Source organism: Uranotaenia lowii, chromosome 2 (genome assembly GCF_029784155.1).
Source record: "Uranotaenia lowii strain MFRU-FL chromosome 2, ASM2978415v1, whole genome shotgun sequence".
NCBI lineage: Eukaryota > Metazoa > Arthropoda > Insecta > Diptera > Culicidae > Uranotaenia > Uranotaenia lowii.
The window spans coordinates 428,669,746-428,691,638 of record NC_073692.1 but is presented as its reverse complement, the minus strand read 5'-3'; the positions used below and the strand labels follow the sequence as shown (position 1 = coordinate 428,691,638).

Genomic DNA, 21,893 nt, shown 5'->3' with positions numbered 1-21,893 from the left:
CAAGCCCAATCACAGTAAATTAGTTGGAAAAAGGGTTCCTGTTTTGACTTTAAAAATTTCCCTCTCGAGTCAACTTAGCACAATAAAGATAATCCAATTAACCATCTGCTCCGGAGAGAATCCGTTCCCATTTACCATTCCCAAGTAGCTATACGAATTTCCTTTTTTATGGTGGTTTCATGTCACAAATTCCGGGATACTGCCCAGTTTCTTTATTTGTTTGGATACTTTTTTTCGTTCTGGATCTTGATTACACTTTTGAATGGCTAATTAAGGAAATTAGGCGGCTTAGAGTGCTTTTGTTTTATGGTCTCCGACAATAACTACCCTTCGAGAAACGGAGAAGATAAATATGTCACCTCAGCTTGTAGAGTGGCTCCAGAGAGTTGTGCTACGAGCATTTGTTAGGATTGATATGTCAATTCATAACAAGTAAATTCAATGATCAAAATTCATTAAGACTAATATTCCATTGAACATTTGTTGAAATTCAGGATAGTTTCTAATCATTTAACTACAAATCACATTATAGGGTGATTTGCCAATCGTTGCCCCTTACCTCTTGTTTCACGGCAAAATGGTCAATATTTCAGCTGTTTTTCAACTTTTAACCAAAAACAATACTGAATCATATCAATTGGAATGTTCACAGTTGAAATGAGGCTTTTTACGATATTTTCTGCTGTGAAATATGCATCTATCGATAGTTTTAATTTTTCGAGAGATTTTTGTTCTAATTGTTAAACAAAACCTTAAGATTCCATCTACGGCAAATAAGGTTTTAGGTCAGAACAATACATTTATTGTATCGGTTTTCTTCACGAAACGTTTGTTGGACAATTTTAACAACATGATTTCGAAAAAAAATTACAATCCATACATAACCAGAGATAATTTCGGATCTTGCAACAATTGGTTCGCTCAATCCCCTCCTGCCTCATTGTTGTACATGAGTCCGCTGCAAGATATGTATGGAAATATAAAATTTATATTTTTTTGCCTACAAAAACTTTGTTTGTTTGTTTTACTACCAATATTAGCAATACATTTTATGGATGCAAATAATTGAGTTCTGAATTAGCGCAACGATTCTAAATTCACCAAAGATGTACTGAAAGTTTAAAAAAAAAATCCTATTTTTTGTTGATTTGTTGGTTTATATAACCTTCGCAAAAACATGTCATGAAATTATTGAAAGCTTCAGCAAGCAAAGCCAGCCGATTTTTTGTTATGGAATGGTGATAACTTTTATCGTGAAATATTTTGCTTCTTCTCATGTTGGCGAAAAATGAAGCTTAAGAATAGGTAAAATCAATATCTCATAAAAGACAAACTTTATTTCACGCTTAATTGAATTTCCTGGATGATTTCATATGCAAAAACTTCTTCTTCCAAACAAATTTCCATACAAAATTGACCACGTTCATTGATTACATGGCATGACATGTTTTTTTTTTTGCTAAATAAGTGGATATTTACGTTTAGCTAATAATTTTAGTAGTTTCTGTGCTCTAATCAACTGTTTTCCACTCACTCCACTCCACTTAATTTTTTAATTCACTCAATGTTGATTTTCAATAATTCAACCTTTATTCAACGACATTTCATATTTCCATAAATTTATTTTTTCTATCTTGAAATATTTAAATTGAAGTTTTGAAATTAACTCGATGAAAAACATATCTAGGTATGTATTCAAATGTCGGGCAACTTGCAATGTCTTAAAAGGCTTTGAGGGATTACTTTTTATCAGATTTATCCTAACCATTCACTCAACATTTTAAAATTTAATCGAAATATCGATCTCAAAAATCCCTTTTCCCTAATTTCATGACGATAAATCTTAAACAACTGTTTTACGCCAACAACGAACCCCTTGCTTTCGATAATTATATTGTAAAAATATTGTACAATTGGAAAAATTCCACCCTAAATCCCAAAAAAACTCGAAGTCGAAGGCTGGAAAACCCGAGATATAACTTCTCATGTGCAATTTTCTCAAAAATTCAAATCTGCAGTTGAGCTAAACTAGAGACATTTAAGTGAAGCTCTTATTATTCAGAAAAATAAACAGTCATAACTTCCTAAAACTTAATTTGATCAAAACAGTTTTTCAGCCGGCAAATTGCAAAAGATTTCAATGTGGAATGAATGTTTCTTGAAGATAGATGAAATGATACAGAGGTTGCCTTCATTACAAATATTCCCGCTTTCATGAAAAATATATTCAACATAAATCAACTTTTTGAATAGATATATTCCATGAATCAGAACGATCTGAAACTTCACGCGGGGTTGAGTTATTTTTAACCTTTAAATTGATAATCATTATGTAAAAAATCGATCGACTTCCAAGTGAGTCCTAAATTAATTATTTTATAATAACTAATCTTCTTTATAGGGGTAAAAAGGGAAAAAACAGATCGCGTCCTTTTATCCTTTCACCTTCAAATAGGCACTTTAAAAAAGTATTGAATACCTTTCAGTTCATTCTATGGAATTTCAATGACACAAAATTTTATGTTGGTAGGACATATACAGAAAAAAAATTAAAACTGGGCAAAAAGGTCAAATAACACTTCACTCAGATGGTTCCGGTTGAATTCTGTGTCAGATTTGACTTCTGAGGAAATTTCACGTGTGATAAATGCTATTCCGGCCTCTCGAACCAGAGGCTTCGTGTTTTTTTTTCGATTTTGGATCCGAATTCTCTAAATTGGGTGGTTTATATGGAAGACCCCCTCAAAAGGGGCCGTCTCGAAATTGGTATTCAGCTGTTTTAAATGATTTTTTAAAATTTTATGTCACGTTTTTCAAACTCTTCATATTTTGGATCATGTTGACCAAATCCTGTATGAGTGCAATCGACAAAAAACAATTTAGTGAAATTGGTTGAAATGACTAAAATACAGCATAAAAACCAAAATCATGTGCTTAGCTGTGCTACTATTGGCAAAACTTCCTTATTGTGATGCTTTAGTGAAAATCAGAACAATTCAGAAGGTTTTAAAGACCATTTTTCAAAAACCAGGATAATTAAAGAGTTTTAGAAAAAGCAGGACGGGATCTCGAAAATCAGGACAAATTCTGAAAAATCAGGACACTTGGCACCTTTGCCCTGGTCTCCCATAGTACACAGTGGTTTAAAATCAGATATACTAAGTGAAAATTAAGCCAAATACACCATACATTTGGATTAATCTAAACGATGAGAGAAGTGAAAAATGAAATCATTTAATTCAACGTTTTTATTATCACAGCAGATAAGCTTTATTCAAATTTTATCAGTACTGCCGTACTGCATAAGCATGTTATTGTATGCATATTGGGTAAATTTATTGGAGTGTTCAGATTAAAAGATTTTCTTACAGATCTTGTCTGTTTTGATTTCTTCGAAGAGAATTGATATCATATTCTTTAAAAAATGAAAGTCCAAAACACTTGCGAACATAATTCATTTAAAAATCGGTCCTTCTGATCAATGTAAATGAAGGTTCTGTTGTCTTCCATATAAACCAATGATTCTAATTCACATAAAAATATTCTAAAAAAACTGAATTGTTAAAATCATAACTTTTTTAAAATGAGTAAACATTTAAAAAAAATTCTCCACTGGAATTCTGCACTTCCGACTTATTCAAATGAAAGCTTGTTTTATGCTTCCCTCCCAACCATGATGAATCTAGTATGATGGTCTCACATGTCAAATCGCACGTTTAGCCATATTGAAAAAAGTTTTGACAGCTGGCTGCAGTGTTTACGAAAAAGGGGGTCCAGGGAGAGAGATACAAAGTTAGAGAAATTTGGAAAAAAAAAGTCTATGTATGTCTGTGCATGTCGTAGACCAGGGGTGAGCAACCTTTTAAAGCAACGGGCCACTTTTGATTTGAAATTCTATCGGCGGGCCGCATTAAAAACAACATTTAGGTAAAAATAGTTTGCAAAGTTTTACGTATTTTTTTAAAAGGTAAATTTTTACCAAAAATAAAACTGAAAAAGGATAAATAAAACGAATTCATGTACTTGCATGAACATTTGTTTAAGTATAAGGCGATTAGACCAGCCGAAATTGAATAATCACTCGATTTTTTTTTTAAATTGTTAGCGAAAACTCTTTCTGACAAAAAGAAAACATCATTTGCTTCGCTTTTATTTATCAAAAATGAAATTTTTTTAAAGTCTTCCTATGGTTCGTAAAAAGATTTGAATCGTTTTCGGAGAATACCCCGTTTTTGATCGAACAAATCCGATGGTATTTTTCATCATCACTTCTATTTAAAAGTTTCATGGAGCTTACCCATAGCAATTTTTTCTGTGCTAATTTTTGAAAAGTTTTTTTATACAATTTATATAAATTTTGTCATGAAGCCTCAGTTTTATTTCTCGGAACGGTGATTATTTTTTAATTTGAAGTTCCGTATAAATTCATTGCATTGAGATATTGAGCAAGGTGTAAAAATTATGGAAAATTCATTGTTTCACAGATTTTTATCCAGATTTTTTTTGTCAATGTTATGTTACACATTAAATTTTTGATTCTAGATTTTTTTTTTTAAGATTTCATAAATTTTCTCAGATGATTTAATTTAAATACTTCTTGGATAGATTTTCTAAGGCTGGCACATTAAAATCTTATGACTTTGGTAATGTGGATTGCTAATTTTCTAGTGAAATGACTCAATACAATCGATGTTTGGCATGATTTGCCAATGAAGTTTCAAGCAAAACAACGAAATTCACATTTTTCCGAGGTACAAGTAATCTCAGAATTGATTATGACTTATTCGGAGGCGCTGAATCCAAATATTCAATGAATTTTTTTGTCAGCTATAGTTTTCGAAATAACTTTTTAAAAAGAGATAAAAAATAAGTAATTCAATTTGTGTACTAATTTTACAAAACTGTAAAAATCAAATACTTATCGACTCAATGATCAACCTTCCCAAAGATCGCGAATTATTTTGAATTCTGAAAAAAAAGTTATGGAAGTTTTCTTTTTGTTATTTTTTTCCAAACCTGCAAAACGGGAGTTTTGACGAAGTTTTAAAGAAAAATAAAACTATATTGAATCTTTGATATTTTTGAGTCAAATAATTTCGCAGTCTTCAACAAAGTTGTTGAACAAGTTAAAATTATTTTTTGGAATTTCTATTGTAGAATTAATTTTTTTGAAAGCGTTACAAGAATATCTTGGCATATCTGCTCTGAGACCTTGATTGAATGAAGGATAGTAACTTGATTCAAAATCAGCTTTTGGTTATTGTGAAGGTTTATTGATTTATCAGTTATAAAAGATCGATATCACCAAAAAATGATGAAGTTAAAAATTTCCACACGCCATATCACCGAAACCAGAAGTTATTGACAAAATCTGGGAAATGTTTTGAATTTAGGACGCCAAAATTTATCTAAATTTGTTATTCAAACAAAGGCACCAAAAGTGCTGTTTTCCTGAGTAGTCTTTACAATATTTTTGAGTTGAATCACAGAACTACAGATATTGTTTTTGTCGAGAAATCCTACAAAAAAAATGAACAATCTGAATTATTATGGGGCTAATGTAACTGCAAATAAGTGACGTGCATATTTGATGAAGTAATTAATACATTATTTTTGGTTCAGTAGAGACTGCTATTTTATGATAATAAATTATCTTTCTTTGAAAAAAATACATAATATAAATTTAATTTGAGATTAGCTTCGCGGGCCGCACAAACATGCCTCGAGGGCCGCATGCGGCCCGCGGGCCGCGGGTTGCTCATCCCTGTCGTAGACCAAAGATCAAAAGATTCAAAATAAAATTGGGTTTTAGTTTATTTTACTTTATTTAAACTAGACTTCCGAGGATATAGAAATGATTTGAGAATTCAATGAATTCATTTTATTCGAAACACTTTTTTGTATCTTAAATTACAATGCACTACGCACTTTTCGGATGCTCCGAAATAGCTGTGATTAACCGTGATAATAGGAAAAATCTTTTAAGGGTGGACCAAACAATCATAATCCTAAACCGGATGTTGCTTGTCCGATCGATGGCATCAAGGTCGGACTCAGGGTGTTCACCATCGAAGCGGCAGTCGAGGCTACATCATGCACTACGACACTGCCACCGGTTCCCTCATTAAAAAGGGCCAAAAACTCCATCTGATTTTGCCAAAAGATAGATCAGATCTGGATTACTCGATTGGATCTTCTGGAGCAGCGATGGCAACAGATGGGGGTCTTCCTGAAGCAGCTGTTTCATCTCGATCAAAATCAGATGTTTCTACAGGAAGGCCAGTCGCTTCTCGGACAATAGAATGTCATACCTCGCCATTTTACCGACAAAACTGGCTCCGTCGTCTATTGGTCCAACGTCTTCCAGCTTTGCTTACCAGCCCGGAACTGAGCCGGAAGAATTTTTTCGCTTCTATGGATTGTATTTTCAAAAATCATGGCGAAATCTTTGTCTGAGCAATATCCTGATGATTGGCAAAACTCCGTGATTCACAAAAATTATAGCACCTGGCATCCCAGCCAGCTGTCAAATTTCGGCTGCGTTTCGTCCCCACCACCGCATCCAACCCTAGTCTACTTTTTGCCAAAGTGAGACCACCATACTAGATTCATCATGCTCCCAACCGAATTTCATTTATGTTTTCAAAAGCCTTGATGTTCTATGACTGAAGCCCGGTTTTCCATTGTCGCATTGACTTTTACGCTCATCTCACGTCATTCTGTCGGTGGCTCAATGTTTCAGAATAGAGTTGTTCTTGACATTTCTTACGCACAATAACTGGCGTCCCACTAGCGTGTACGAGCGAGAAACGGAAAATTAACCTCCGAAAATTCAGAGCAAAAGATGGAGTCGTTTTTTGAGGTTTATGTTCCCAAAGGTGTTAGTTTTTAGTTTAACCGTCGATTCTATTAACTGTCAATTGAGCATTGTTAGTAAAGATCTGTTTTACATTGCTGGTGGTCAATAATTGGATCATCGAAACGGCAAAAAGGTCGGGTAAATTTACCCTACATTCGTTCATTCATCTGTAGACAATTTGTTATCTGAATTCAACCACGGTTCTTTGGAAAAATGAAGACTTAGAAGACCGTTTCCAGTAAGAGAAAACAAATGTAGCTATAATTTCTTACTAAATTTTGCGACGAAAGCTCTGATATGTGCCCAACAGACCTCTTGTATGTGTGTGCAGAAAAAGACCTTTTATTTTGTAGATTAAAGGCCTAAAGGGTGCCAAAGAGAATTAAATTCATCGAACCTAGTTCTGACCTCTATATAATGACCTCTATTCTCATTATAACACTTTGAATATCCTTTTGCAAAACGGCCTCCAGAGCCTTCTTCGATTCGACTTTTATCTTCTCAATTGAGTGTAAACAGAGTCCCCGCAGCGGCTTTTTAAGTTCGCTAAACAGTCAGAAGTCATTCGGAGCAAATTCAGGCGATTATGGTAGTTGCGGTACAATATTAGTCGAATTTTTGCAAAAAACTTTCGACGAAGAGAGGCGTGTGAGATGCCGTATTATCGTGGTGCACATACCATGAGTTGCCCTATGCAGAAGAAATTATTTTTGGAACGTCATAAAACAAGCATAATCAATCACTAATTTGACTGTGTATTATTTTGACGCGAAATTTGACACACATGATGAACAGTACTACCAACATGCGTAAAACATAAGTCATCGTTTCGCCAACCCGGGAAGTTTGAATCAAAAAATCGCCTTTCAATTTTGATCAATTTTGAATGTATGATGGCAGAAAATTCTTCATTTTTATACTATGTTTGGTAAATTTTTCAGATTTTTAGTATACTATTTTCATATTTTCTACGATCGAACGAAAACTACACGGTTTTGAAAAATTTATTTAAAATAGCACAACACGAACATTTTTATGCTAATTTATTCCTTTGGGCCATATGATATATGTAATTAACTGAAGTTAACTGTGTGTTGTAAAAAAAATCTTCTACAACATGACATTTTTTTTCGTCCGAAAATAGATATTACTTCGTTCCTTATTATTATTTAAATTCTAGTAATTTTGATTTTCGGTTTTGATAAATTTCTAGGGTATTCCTAAATGTTAAATTTGGATTGAACTTGCAGATGCAGCCATTAGAGAAATAATGAGATTATACTTACACTGCGACTGGTTCCTTAAATTTACCACACTGTTGTATTTGGAACATCAAATCCCCACCATTGACATACTCCATAACGAAGTATAGTCGATCCTGGAAGCAAACATATAAAATAAAATGCACATTTTATGACCCTACGAGAAAAAACAATTTCTTCCTTCAACACCAACCATTGTTTGGAAACAGGAATGCAGCTGAACGAGGAATGGTGGCTTGCTGGACAATGCCAATACCCGTTTTTCCACCATCGTACATTCGACATCGTCGTCCTGGATGATGATGTCCTTCTTCAAAATCTTTATTGCGTACAGCTCGTCGGTTCCCTTACGCTCGGCCAGCATGACCTTGCCGAAGGAACCCTTACCGAGAACCATCAGGAAGTTGAAGTCCGTGGCCCGGATCACGTCCTTCTTGCCCATATTGTGAGGAACATCTTTGTCGCCCAAAACCGGACCCTTCTTGGAGATGGACGTTTTCTAGATTTGGGTTTGGGGAAAGCCAAGATAAAGGATCAATCGATTTGCGGGGGACAGCTAGGGGGAAAACTCACACTCTCACATACCCTCATCTGACTCTTGAGCGTTGCCAGATCGGCACCTTCCTCGGGCACCGGAACGTTGTAGTACTCGCCCTCTTCCTGGGTCAGCAGCTTGAACCACCCATCGACCGGATTCTTGAGCACCTCCGAGATGCCAAACGACAGCGAACCCATGAAGTCGTTCCGGGAGGTACGATCCCAATCCCACACCTCGACTAGGATCCGCCGGTCTTTGTCCTCGGCCCGGAGGTCACTGGAAAGAAAGAACGTTAGAAGTCTTGAGGAAAAAAAAAAGTTGAAAATACTAATTTCCTACAAAACAAGCGTCTCGTTCCATTCCGGATTCAGATTGGCGCGAATGGTTTTGGTTTTCTTCTTCACGTTGTCCGAGTCCGGGATCAGCTTGATCTTGACGTACGGATCGCTGGAACCGTTCGGATCCATGGGAATCAGATTCCGGGCCTTTTTCACTGTTGAAGAAAGGTTATCGTATCGTTAGTTTTGTGTTGAGATTTGAGACACACTCATTGAAGCAAATGATAGACTTTAATGATTTTTCCTGGAACTCAATAGGTTACCACTTTTTTCAAACAATTGTGAAAGCATATTTTTGAATTTCGTACATCATAGTATAAAATAAATAAAGTGTTAAATTTGGAATCATTCCAACTGAAAATTTAAACCTTCCTTATTAAGTCACACCGATTAATTTTCTGGAAAAAAAACTTTCACTATCTACCCCCACGAAATGTCGAACCGTAACGAATGGCACCGGAATGTGTCTGTTATGTTATGGTTTGGTTTGGGTTCGATATTGGGCTCGAATGTGCCATCAGATTATAAAGGCGGGTAGCAGAATTTAGTGCAAAACGGAAATAAAACCTCAGAACCGGGGTGCACCGAGATTTGTGTTAAGGGGTCAGATTTGGTATCTTGGTATGTTTTAGTTGACATCCGATAGGAGCGAAATATATGGACATTTTCGAGACCTATCTGGCGAGTATCGATACTGATTTTAAATAGGGCAATGCTATTGCGTGGGTTGGCTTAGAGAAATAAATTTTCACAGTCGACAGATTTGGCTAGCAGTCCTGTATGTTCTCGAGTATTGCGATTCATTCTCCAAGATATGAAGGTAAGCTGTTAAGGCGAATGAAATACGGTACATAAAAATATGTATCGAATGAATAACGAACTCATTTTTTCTTTTATTTATTCTTCCTACTGAAGTGATTGCCTACTCATAGGCGTTATGAGAAATCCTGAATACATCCATGCTAAAACGTTCACAAAAAATTATGATGATTTCAATGTAAAATTGTCGAATAAAATTATTTTTTGTCATACATATCTTATTGAGTCACTCTTAATTTATAAGCAAAAACGACAAAAATGACCAAAAAAAAGACAAAAATGACAAAAATGACAAATATGGCAAAAATGACAAAAATGACAAAAATGACAAAAATGACAAAAATGACAAAATGAAAAAATGACAAATAGCCAAAAATGACAAAAATGACAAAAATGACAAAAATGACAAAAATGACAAAAATGACAAAAATGACAAAAATGACAAAAATGACAAAAATGACAAAAATGACAAAAATGACAAAAATGACAAAAATGACAAAAATGACAAAAATGAAAAAAATGAAAAAAATGAAAAAAATGACAAAAATGACAAAAATGACAAAAATGACAAAAATGACAAAAATGACAAAAATGACAAAAATGACAAAAATGACAAAAATGACAAAAATGACAAAAATGACAAAAATGACAAAAATGACAAAAATGACAAAAATGACAAAAATGACAAAAATGACAAAAATGACAAAAATGACAAAAATGACAAAAATGACAAAAATGACAAAAATGACAAAAATGACAAAAATGACAAAAATGACAAAAATGACAAAAATGACAAAAATGACAAAAATGACAAAAATGACAAAAATGACAAAAATGACAAAAATGACAAAAATGACAAAAATGACAAAAATGACAAAAATGACAAAAATGACAAAAATGACAAAAATGACAAAAATGACAAAAATGACAAAAATGACAAAAATGACAAAAATGACAAAAATGACAAAAATGACAAAAATGACAAAAATGACAAAAATGACAAAAATGACAAAAATGACAAAAATGACAAAAATGACAAAAATGACAAAAATGACAAAAATGACAAAAATGACAAAAATGACAAAAATGACAAAAATGACAAAAATGACAAAAATGACAAAAATGACAAAAATGACAAAAATGACAAAAATGACAAAAATGACAAAAATGACAAAAATGACAAAAATGACAAAAATGACAAAAATGACAAAAATGACAAAAATGACAAAAATGACAAAAATGACAAAAATGACAAAAATGACAAAAATGACAAAAATGACAAAAATGACAAAAATGACAAAAATGACAAAAATGACAAAAATGACAAAAATGACAAAAATGACAAAAATGACAAAAATGACAAAAATGACAAAAATGACAAAAATGACAAAAATGACAAAAATGACAAAAATGACAAAAATGACAAAAATGACAAAAATGACAAAAATGACAAAAATGACAAAAATGACAAAAATGACAAAAATGACAAAAATGACAAAAATGACAAAAATGACAAAAATGACAAAAATGACAAAAATGACAAAAATGACAAAAATGACAAAAATGACAAAAATGACAAAAATGACAAAAATGACAAAAATGACAAAAATGACAAAAATGACAAAAATGACAAAAATGACAAAAATGACAAAAATGACAAAAATGACAAAAATGACAAAAATGACAAAAATGACAAAAATGACAAAAATGACAAAAATGACAAAAATGACAAAAATGACAAAAATGACAAAAATGACAAAAATGACAAAAATGACAAAAATGACAAAAATGACAAAAATGACAAAAATGACAAAAATGACAAAAATGACAAAAATGACAAAAATGACAAAAATGACAAAAATGACAAAAATGACAAAAATGACAAAAATGACAAAAATGACAAAAATGACAAAAATGACAAAAATGACAAAAATGACAAAAATGACAAAAATGACAAAAATGACAAAAATGACAAAAATGACAAAAATGACAAAAATGACAAAAATGACAAAAATGACAAAAATGACAAAAATGACAAAAATGACAAAAATGACAAAAATGACAAAAATGACAAAAATGACAAAAATGACAAAAATGACAAAAATGACAAAAATGACAAAAATGACAAAAATGACAAAAATGACAAAAATGACAAAAATGACAAAAATGACAAAAATGACAAAAATGACAAAAATGACAAAAATGACAAAAATGACAAAAATGACAAAAATGACAAAAATGACAAAAATGACAAAAATGACAAAAATGACAAAAATGACAAAAATGACAAAAATGACAAAAATGACAAAAATGACAAAAATGACAAAAATGACAAAAATGACAAAAATGACAAAAATGACAAAAATGACAAAAATGACAAAAATGACAAAAATGACAAAAATGACAAAAATGACAAAAATGACAAAAATGACAAAAATGACAAAAATGACAAAAATGACAAAAATGACAAAAATGACAAAAATGACAAAAATGACAAAAATGACAAAAATGACAAAAATGACAAAAATGACAAAAATGACAAAAATGACAAAAATGACAAAAATGACAAAAATGACAAAAATGACAAAAATGACAAAAATGACAAAAATGACAAAAATGACAAAAATGACAAAAATGACAAAAATGACAAAAATGACAAAAATGACAAAAATGACAAAAATGACAAAAATGACAAAAATGACAAAAATGACAAAAATGACAAAAATGACAAAAATGACAAAAATGACAAAAATGACAAAAATGACAAAAATGACAAAAATGACAAAAATGACAAAAATGACAAAAATGACAAAAATGACAAAAATGACAAAAATGACAAAAATGACAAAAATGACAAAAATGACAAAAATGACAAAAATGACAAAAATGACAAAAATGACAAAAATGACAAAAATGACAAAAATGACAAAAATGACAAAAATGACAAAAATGACAAAAATGACAAAAATGACAAAAATGACAAAAATGACAAAAATGACAAAAATGACAAAAATGACAAAAATGACAAAAATGACAAAAATGACAAAAATGACAAAAATGACAAAAATGACAAAAATGACAAAAATGACAAAAATGACAAAAATGACAAAAATGACAAAAATGACAAAAATGACAAAAATGACAAAAATGACAAAAATGACAAAAATGACAAAAATGACAAAAATGACAAAAATGACAAAAATGACAAAAATGACAAAAATGACAAAAATGACAAAAATGACAAAAATGACAAAAATGACAAAAATGACAAAAATGACAAAAATGACAAAAATGACAAAAATGACAAAAATGACAAAAATGACAAAAATGACAAAAATGACAAAAATGACAAAAATGACAAAAATGACAAAAATGACAAAAATGACAAAAATGACAAAAATGACAAAAATGACAAAAATGACAAAAATGACAAAAATGACAAAAATGACAAAAATGACAAAAATGACAAAAATGACAAAAATGACAAAAATGACAAAAATGACAAAAATGACAAAAATGACAAAAATGACAAAAATGACAAAAATGGCAAAAATGACAAAAATGACAAAAATGACAAAAATGACAAAAATGGCAAAAATGACAAAAATGACAAAAATGACAAAAATGACAAAAATGACAAAAATGACAAAAATGACAAAAATGACAAAAATGACAAAAATGACAAAAATGACAAAAATGACAAAAATGACAAAAATGACAAAAATGACAAAAATGACAAAAATGACAAAAATGACAAAAATGACAAAAATGACAAAAATGACAAAAATGACAAAAATGACAAAAATGACAAAAATGACAAAAATGACAAAAATGACAAAAATGACAAAAATGACAAAAATGACAAAAATGACAAAAATGACAAAAATGACAAAAATGACAAAAATGACAAAAATGACAAAAATGACAAAAATGACAAAAATGACAAAAATGACAAAAATGACAAAAATGACAAAAATAACAAAAATGACAAAAATGACAAAAATGACAAAAATGACAAAAATGACAAAAATGACCAAAAATGACCAAAAATGACAAAAATGACAAAAATGACAAAAATGACAAAAATGACAAAAATGACAAAAATGACAAAAATGACAAAAATGACAAAAATGACAAAAATGACAAAAATGACAAAAATGACAAAAATGACAAAAATGACAAAAATGACAAAAATGACAAAAATGACAAAAATGACAAAAATGACAAAAATGACAAAAATGACAAAAATGACAAAAATGACAAAAATGACAAAAATGACAAAAATGACAAAAATGACAAAAATGACAAAAATGACAAAAATGACAAAAATGACAAAAATGACAAAAATGACAAAAATGACAAAAATGACAAAAATGACAAAAATGACAAAAATGACAAAAATGACAAAAATGACAAAAATGACAAAAATGACAAAAATGACAAAAATGACAAAAATGACAAAAATGACAAAAATGACAAAAATGACAAAAATGACAAAAATGACAAAAATGACAAAAATGACAAAAATGGCAAAAATGACAAAAATGACAAAAATGACAAAAATGACAAAAATGACAAAAATGACAACAATGACAACAATGACAAAAATGTGAAAAAATGTCATTAAAATTTCATTAAAACTTCATGAAAATTTCATTAAAATATCATTAAAATTTCGTTCATCAAAAATGTCATCAAAATTCTCATAAATTACTACACATAAAAACAGGCAAAAAAAAACAAATGTACAGTTCGAAAATTAAATAACATGGCTTTCAAATGATACAAAAATGACACTAAACGGCACAAAGAACCGTAAAATATTGCAAAAATCAAATGAAAATGATTTGAAAATAACGCAAAATAAAAACAATGTAGTAAAAAAGTGGCAGAAAATTGTTTAAAAAATATATATATACCGGTACTGAATGACTAGAAAACGACACAAAAATGTTAGAGAATAAAGCAAAATAAACAAAAGTACCTTGAAAATCTTCAAAGAAATATCCAAACTGAACCGAAAAATTTCTGGAAATATGTTAATTCCAAGCGCAAATCAAACTTAATACCGAAAAATGTTTCATATCACACTGATAAAGCAGATAATTCGAAAGATGCATCAGAACTATTTGCAAATTATTTTCGAAGTGTATACTGCTCGAATAATGTACCAAGTGATCAAGAATATCAATTTCCAGAAGAAGTTATTCCTGAGCTAACAATATCGATGTTAGAGGTCAGAGAGAAAATTATAATGCTCGATGAATCCAAAGGTAGTGGTCCCGATGGCTTACCGAACTCGGTCCTTAGAAAGTGTGTAAACGGACTCGAAGCACCCTTATACCGCCTGTTCTCAGACTCACTTCACGAAGGAATTTGTTCGAAGTTTTGGAAGATTTCGCACATCGTACCGATACATAAAAGTTCTTCTAAACTTTTAGTTGTAAATTATCGTGGAGTGGCAATACTGTCTGCCATACCAAAGCTTTTTGAGAGCATCGTTTACGACCAAATGTACCCTTGGCTGGAGAGGAAAATGTCGGACGTTCAACATGGTTTTCTGAGACGGCGGTCGACCGTGACAAATCTTGGTGAATTTGTATCGCGAACTTCACAGATGCGAGGACTTCAAGTCGACACTATATACACGGACATGTCGAAAGCATTTGATGTGGTCGAGATCAATGCTCTTCTTTCCGTACTTTGCAAGAATGGAATTGCTGGTAACTGCCTTAAATGGATACATTCTTACCTTATTGAAAGAGTTCAGTACGTGAAGCTGGGAAATGTCAGATCTGGTGCATTCTCGGTTAACAGTGGTGTACCACAAGGGAGTCACTTGGGACCTCTTCTTTTCATCACTGTTATGAACGAGTTTCCCGAAGCTCTGCACGACGTGTTCGTGCTGATATACGCTGATGATTTGAAGATATTTCTTCCTGTTCGTGACCAGAAAGATTGTTTGATTCTGCAAAACGCTTTGTACCGATTTTCAGAATGTTGCAGAAACTATGGATTGAAAATTAACGCATCGAAATGTAGCGTTATTTCATTTTCTCGGAAAACATCGGACATAGTCTATGAGTATAGCCTCGAAAACAGCTTGATCGTTACTAGAAAGACGTCGGTAAAAGATTGTAACCAGTGCGTTAGTTTACCGTTTAGTGTAGTGAGAATCATAGTTTAAATTGCGAAAAACACCATCAAGATTCAAGGAGGTGCTTTGGGGAGGAACGGAGAATGACCACTCCAAGATACCGAACGCGTAGAGGCGGCGTGATCAGGTCAACAGAGCGCTAGTCGACACCAGGTGGAGCTGAAGGACGCGTTATGGTAACGGTAACGCTAACGCATCGAAGCGTAACAGGACATGATGGGAGGAATTACTGGACGGACCTCAAATGTCTATGACCGGAGTACGGGGTCAATAGCCTTGCTAAGAAATAGGCTCATTTGGATCCGTAAGCTCGAGACGTCGACTTCACCATACCACACAACCGCACAAAGCCAGTAGGCAACCCAGCAAGTTATCTGGGACACACCTTTTAACCAGGTAACCGCCATTTTGAACCCCGTACCCGGCGTCCGACTAATCCATTTCCGTATCCCATCATGTGCCTTAGGACCCCGTAATTTTTGGCTGAACAACAACATCAGCTCCACCGGTCGATCCACCGAAGGTTTGCCCTTGAGGTCGCCATCCAGGGAACCGCCAATCCGCTCCACCTAAACTGCGAAAGGTCGTGAACTACCAGCCGATACCCAGCGTGCTTCGTCCGTCGTCGCTACAACCCACCAAGAGATCCTTGGATCCCTGTCACCAGCCGTCGGGAAGACGCGAGAAGGTTATCGAGCCGAAGCCAACCCACAACACCGTCACGGCACCATTGTCACCACCGCAACACGAGGTAGGACCATTTAAATTCCTTGGGGAAAACCCTCATATCGGGGGAGTGAACAACCAAAAAGCCATTCGCCCAGTGTCACGTTAGTGCTTTACGTTTTCGGGAAAATAAAGTGGGAGTTCTCTTAACCGATCTAAAGTGTTTCCTTGATTCCGCGATTCCTTTTAAGAGTGCCGACCCTGAGGCTAGAGGGGGGTTCTTGCTCCGCTGAGCAGTAGGCTAGCCCGTGGTTACAAGATCTTGGAGTGGAGATAGATAGAGAACTGAATTTCTCTAAGCACATAGAGCAAGTGGTAGCCAAAGCAAATTCGATGTTTGGAATGGTCAGCAGAATTTGTAATGAAGTGAACGACCCGTATACTATCGTTTCAATTTATGTCGGGTTAGTGCGAACTAAATTTACTAAAATAACTAAACAATACACAATGGGGAAAAAAGTGTATAAACCGCGAAGAAATTCAATATCTTCCCTCCCACACGAAACAAATCTTTGACAAATACTTTCCTTTAGTCCGGAGAATCGATTAAACGTAGTTTAAGATGCCGAATAAGCAAACGAATGGAGATATAGTGCCTTTTTAACCCCTAATTCCTCTATTTTTTTTTTCAAACAATTCAGAAAAAAACTAATTTGAGCTTTAAGTTACTGATCAAAAACAGACCTATCTTGTGTGATTTTTTCGAGGAATAAAAAGAAGGCTGTTTGAGTCACTGCACGCATCGGAAAATGGTGTAAAAGGTGTTTTTAACCTCAATTCCCTTAAATTTTTCAATTATTTGGTTCAAAATATTCAATTCCGAAGATGCTTTTTCTTAACTATTTGAAAAATGTAGTGATGTTGAGGGTAAAAACAGACACAACTTCATTTTTTGAAGCATGTGGTGGTTCAAACAGCATTCATTCGATTGCTCGGAAAAATCACACAAGATAAATCTCATTTGGTGCCGAATTTTCGAGTCCGAACATGCGTTTTTTCAACTTTATGAAATATGTTGGGAATTGAGGGTTCAACAGCCATAATTCCTGTTTCAATGCGTGCGATGGCTAAAATAGTCTTTGTTAGGTTCCTCGAAAAAATCACATAAGATATAAACATTCTATTTGCTCCAAAAGCTTTAAGTCCGAACATGCTTTTTCTTAACTATTTGAAAAATGTAGGAGAATTGAGGGGTAAACTGTCATAACTCCATTTTCCAAAGCGCGCGGTGACTCAAATAGGCTTAATTCGATTCCTTGGAAAAAAAATCAAACAAGAAAAGTCTCATTTGGTTTAAAGATTTTGAAGGTCGAACTTTTTTTTCATAATTAATTAATAAATATAGGGGAATCGAGTGTAAAATCAGCCATAACTTCATTTCCGAAGCGTACTGTTGCTCAAACAGCCTTCTTTCGATTTCTCGAAAAAATCACACATGATAGGTCTATTTTTGCAAAAAAAATTCAAGCCTAGAATTGTATTTTTACGGATTGTTTACAGAACAAATGGGTGAATTAGGGGCCTAAAAGTCACTTTATCTCCGTTCTTAAGCTCGTGCGGCGTCTGAAACTAAGTTCAATCGATTTCCGGACATTTCCACTATATGAAAGTATTTTTACAAAGATTTGTTTCCTGTAGAAGGAAAGATATTGAATTTTTTCGTGGTTTATACACATTTTTTCCATTGTGCAACTGAACAAAGATTATGAAATAAAAAACTTTATAATAATCAGACAAAATTTTTAAAATTTTATTTTCGAGAATGACACGAAAATTACTAAAGAAAAAGTCACAAAAATTGCACAAAAATGACCCAAAAATCACGAGAATTTTCGGAATAAACAATTTTTTTTTTAAATAAATCTAAATTTTTACCTTAATTGTTCTTTCGGTTGGTAAAACTATTCTGCTAATATTTTTGCGGTTGTGCTGAAAAAACAGCCAATGTGACTTATAAGTTCATTTGTATTAGTTCTACTAACAAAATTTGTTTAATTTTCATGGAAGGTTTAGAGCTTGTTCTGAAACCATTTATTCCATCCTTAATGACCACAGTTCTCTCATTTGTCACTCAAATCCCAGTTTGAATTAAACCAGATCCCAACGAAAGCAGAACCCAAAGTAATTATTTCTGAGATAGCTCAAATTCTAAATTACTCCCTTTGCTTATCGATGGCAGCACTCCATAAATCTGCCACCTTCTCACGCTTTGCCTTACTTCCGGCGCAAGATTTCCGATTCTAACCTAACACACCGAAGAACGTTCTTCACTTTCTCGTATAATTTTCCATCCATTTCATCTACATTAGACAAACAATCTCGTAACAATAATGAGCTGCTTTTTGTTTGCTGGCTTGCTGGCTGTATATTAGTAGGTAGTATGACACAAATGGAAGGTCGCCCGGGAAAAGCGATAAGCCGGCGGACATCTTAACACGGGAGTTTTCCCCCTCCTCCTCCAGCCACACCTCCAACACTTTACACACAGTAAGGTAATTTAGCCAACTTGCAAAACCACAAAACTTGGGTCGGTTTTCCGTTTAGGCTGTACTCCAACCTTCTTATAGCTTAGGGGAAAGGTTTCCTAAATGGGCCTATCGGGTAAAATGACCCTACGGCTGTTTGGCGAAATGGCTTACTAGACAGCTTATCTGACCAATGCATTTTGAGGGTGATACGCTTAGAACATAAGGCAAGAAAGAATTTTATGAATTTATAAACTCAAAAAAATTTAAAAAATCATACAAGGTTTCGATACATTTTGATGTAATATTTCGACTTTTAAAAATTACACGTAAAGAAGTTTAAAACATAAACTAGGATGGTTTTTGTTTCTTACTCAAATGAACTTAAGAAATTAAACATATTTCAGCTTTTGTGGACGTTTAATAATGATTATTTAGTGGAATAATAGAGTGTTTTTGTATGCCCCCATCATGTTTGTAAAATGCCTCCATCCTAAAATAACAGGTTAAATAGAATAAATAAATGATTTTTATCACTGAACCTTCAAATCTAAGCTCTGAATAACATCTTAAGAGAGAATTGAAGATCTAAAGACAAATTTGATAAAGTTTTTCTCATGGATGAACTGCCTCCATAGTATGGCAACCCTAACTTTTGTTTTATTCCACAAAATTAAAATATACATAGATTTTTATAAAACTTCAGCTTTGTCGTACTGAAATTATTACTTTCTAGCAGTTTCAATGAAGTTATACGGAAATATTGCCCAAAAAACAGAATTTTTGTTCAAAACATAAATAGGCGCATTTAGCCCGCACAATTTGAGGTTCGGCATTTTAGACAACACTTACAATAAAATCGTTTTCTTGGAAACAGAAGAAAATTTGAACATAAAAATTACTTCATTGTATAGAAAACAGATGCCTGCACACGTGTATATAGTTTTTGTACACATATTCGACGTGATATTTGATTAAATCAGTGTTCTGCTTAATAGGCGCATATAGCCCGCTCCTCCCCTACTTGGTTTTTGCTTCCATTCTGAGTTGTCTGTTCAAGCACATAGTTGGCTGTTTGAATGGAAAATTGAAACCCATAAACAACCGAAGGAGGCTGTGTGGAAATCTTGGTTTTTTTTGACTCTGTTTTGTTTCTCACTGTTTTCTCACTCACCCACACAAACACAGAGAGCAAACAACGAGAGTGAAGAATGGTAAGGATAGGACCATTTAATTGGGAGATAAAATTATCAAACATTTTACTCTGAATGGGCTTTTGTCTGGCTGGCTGCTGGTCCGGATGAGGTTGATACCAGATTAGGAATTGGAAGCATCTTCAGGATTAGGTGTTCACTGTCGGACCCACGTACACAAAACACAAGATTAGGAACGGAATTGTACCTTTCCTTTCGGACACCATAAATGTCAAATGTTATTTATAAGTAGATCGTACCTTCTTTTGACGTTAAGTTAACGACACGTTGAAGATTGTGTTGATTACACGATAAGGGTCATTGGACATGCTGGAGTAACTTAGAATGTTTTGGTATGTATTTGCATCAAATCATTTTTTTGTCATACTGTTTATATAGGGTTTCTCCTTTTGTGTTAGCACGATTTAGGAGCAAATCCAATTTTTTTTCACTGTTGTGTCTATAGTAATGTCTATAGTAATGTCTACAGTAATATCTACAGTAAAATGGTCTTCTTTTCAGTGAATCAATAAAATAATTGGTTTCCAGTCGATCGTAGACCATTGATCAAATTTTGTATCGAACACTGCTCATAAGCTTCAGGGGGAGTAGGCGTTGGCTCGTGTCAAGCGCACGCGTTTTTTTAGACTCGTGATTTTTTTTTCCGGAAATTTAGATTGTACAAGTGAAATTGAAGTGTTTCATTCATAAATTACATCGTTTTGCGATCTTCTCGATCGTATCCCCGGCGAGCATTAATTGTCCCCATTGGAAACCGCCGGGAAAAGTGTGTAATTGTGATTCTAGTAACAAGCCTTTGGAAATCAAATAAAATTAGGATTGAAGTGTACACTGGCTGGTGATCCATAACAGAGTCGTTGCTCAAAACAGGCAAGCGCCTTTGAATTTGAAATCGAGGAAGAACAAAATTTCATTTCCAAGATGGTGATTTGGAAATCTAACAAAAGTTAATTTGGAAAAGTGAATTTATAGTGGCATTAAACAGTTTTTTTTGTGTCTTCATAAGTTAAAGTTAAATTTTCACCCACGTGTTTTTGGTTGAAAACAACCTCGGTTTACTACGACTTTTTCTTTGATCGAGTATAAATCGGAACTCAATAAATGGAATCGAGCTGCGAGAAGTTTATCTTCAGCTTATTGTGCCTTGGTGTCGTCGAGGCAGGAGTTGTTCGCGAGGTGCTGTGGAGGAGAGGAATGGATAGCGGTAGATGTTCCGGTTACTCCATGGAACACAGATGAAGATTTATTTTCGGTCAAATTGCGACTGACAATGAAGAATTTCCTGATTGCTGCGATCTTTTTGGATAATCCAAAAGGAACGGAAATGGATTTGTAAAAGTTTCTGTTTTTTGCCTTCAGCGGGGGTAATCAAAGCTAAGTATAATTTTAACTCTCTCCTATGTTTTTGTATTATGCTTTGAATTATTAACCTAACCTTAACCTTCCCTTCTACAAGAAATTGTTATTAAAATACCCATTTTAATACTGAAGGTTAACATCGGTTATAGTATCGCA

At 33.3% G+C, this 21,893-nt stretch overlaps 1 protein-coding gene across 1 annotated transcript in view; it reads right to left on the bottom strand.

Moving 5' to 3' along the window:
- The window catches only part of LOC129743510 (protein kinase C, brain isozyme), a 110,785-nt gene that overhangs the window by 18,778 nt on the left and 70,114 nt on the right, over positions 1–21,893 (bottom strand). The window contains exons 5-8 of the mRNA XM_055735543.1: positions 8,999–9,152; positions 8,695–8,935; positions 8,315–8,620; positions 8,146–8,237 (exon numbers count right to left, since the gene is read on the bottom strand). Of these exons, the coding sequence (XP_055591518.1) occupies positions 8,146–8,237; positions 8,315–8,620; positions 8,695–8,935; positions 8,999–9,152 (793 nt within the window). The remainder of the gene's footprint in view (positions 1–8,145; positions 8,238–8,314; positions 8,621–8,694; positions 8,936–8,998; positions 9,153–21,893) is intronic.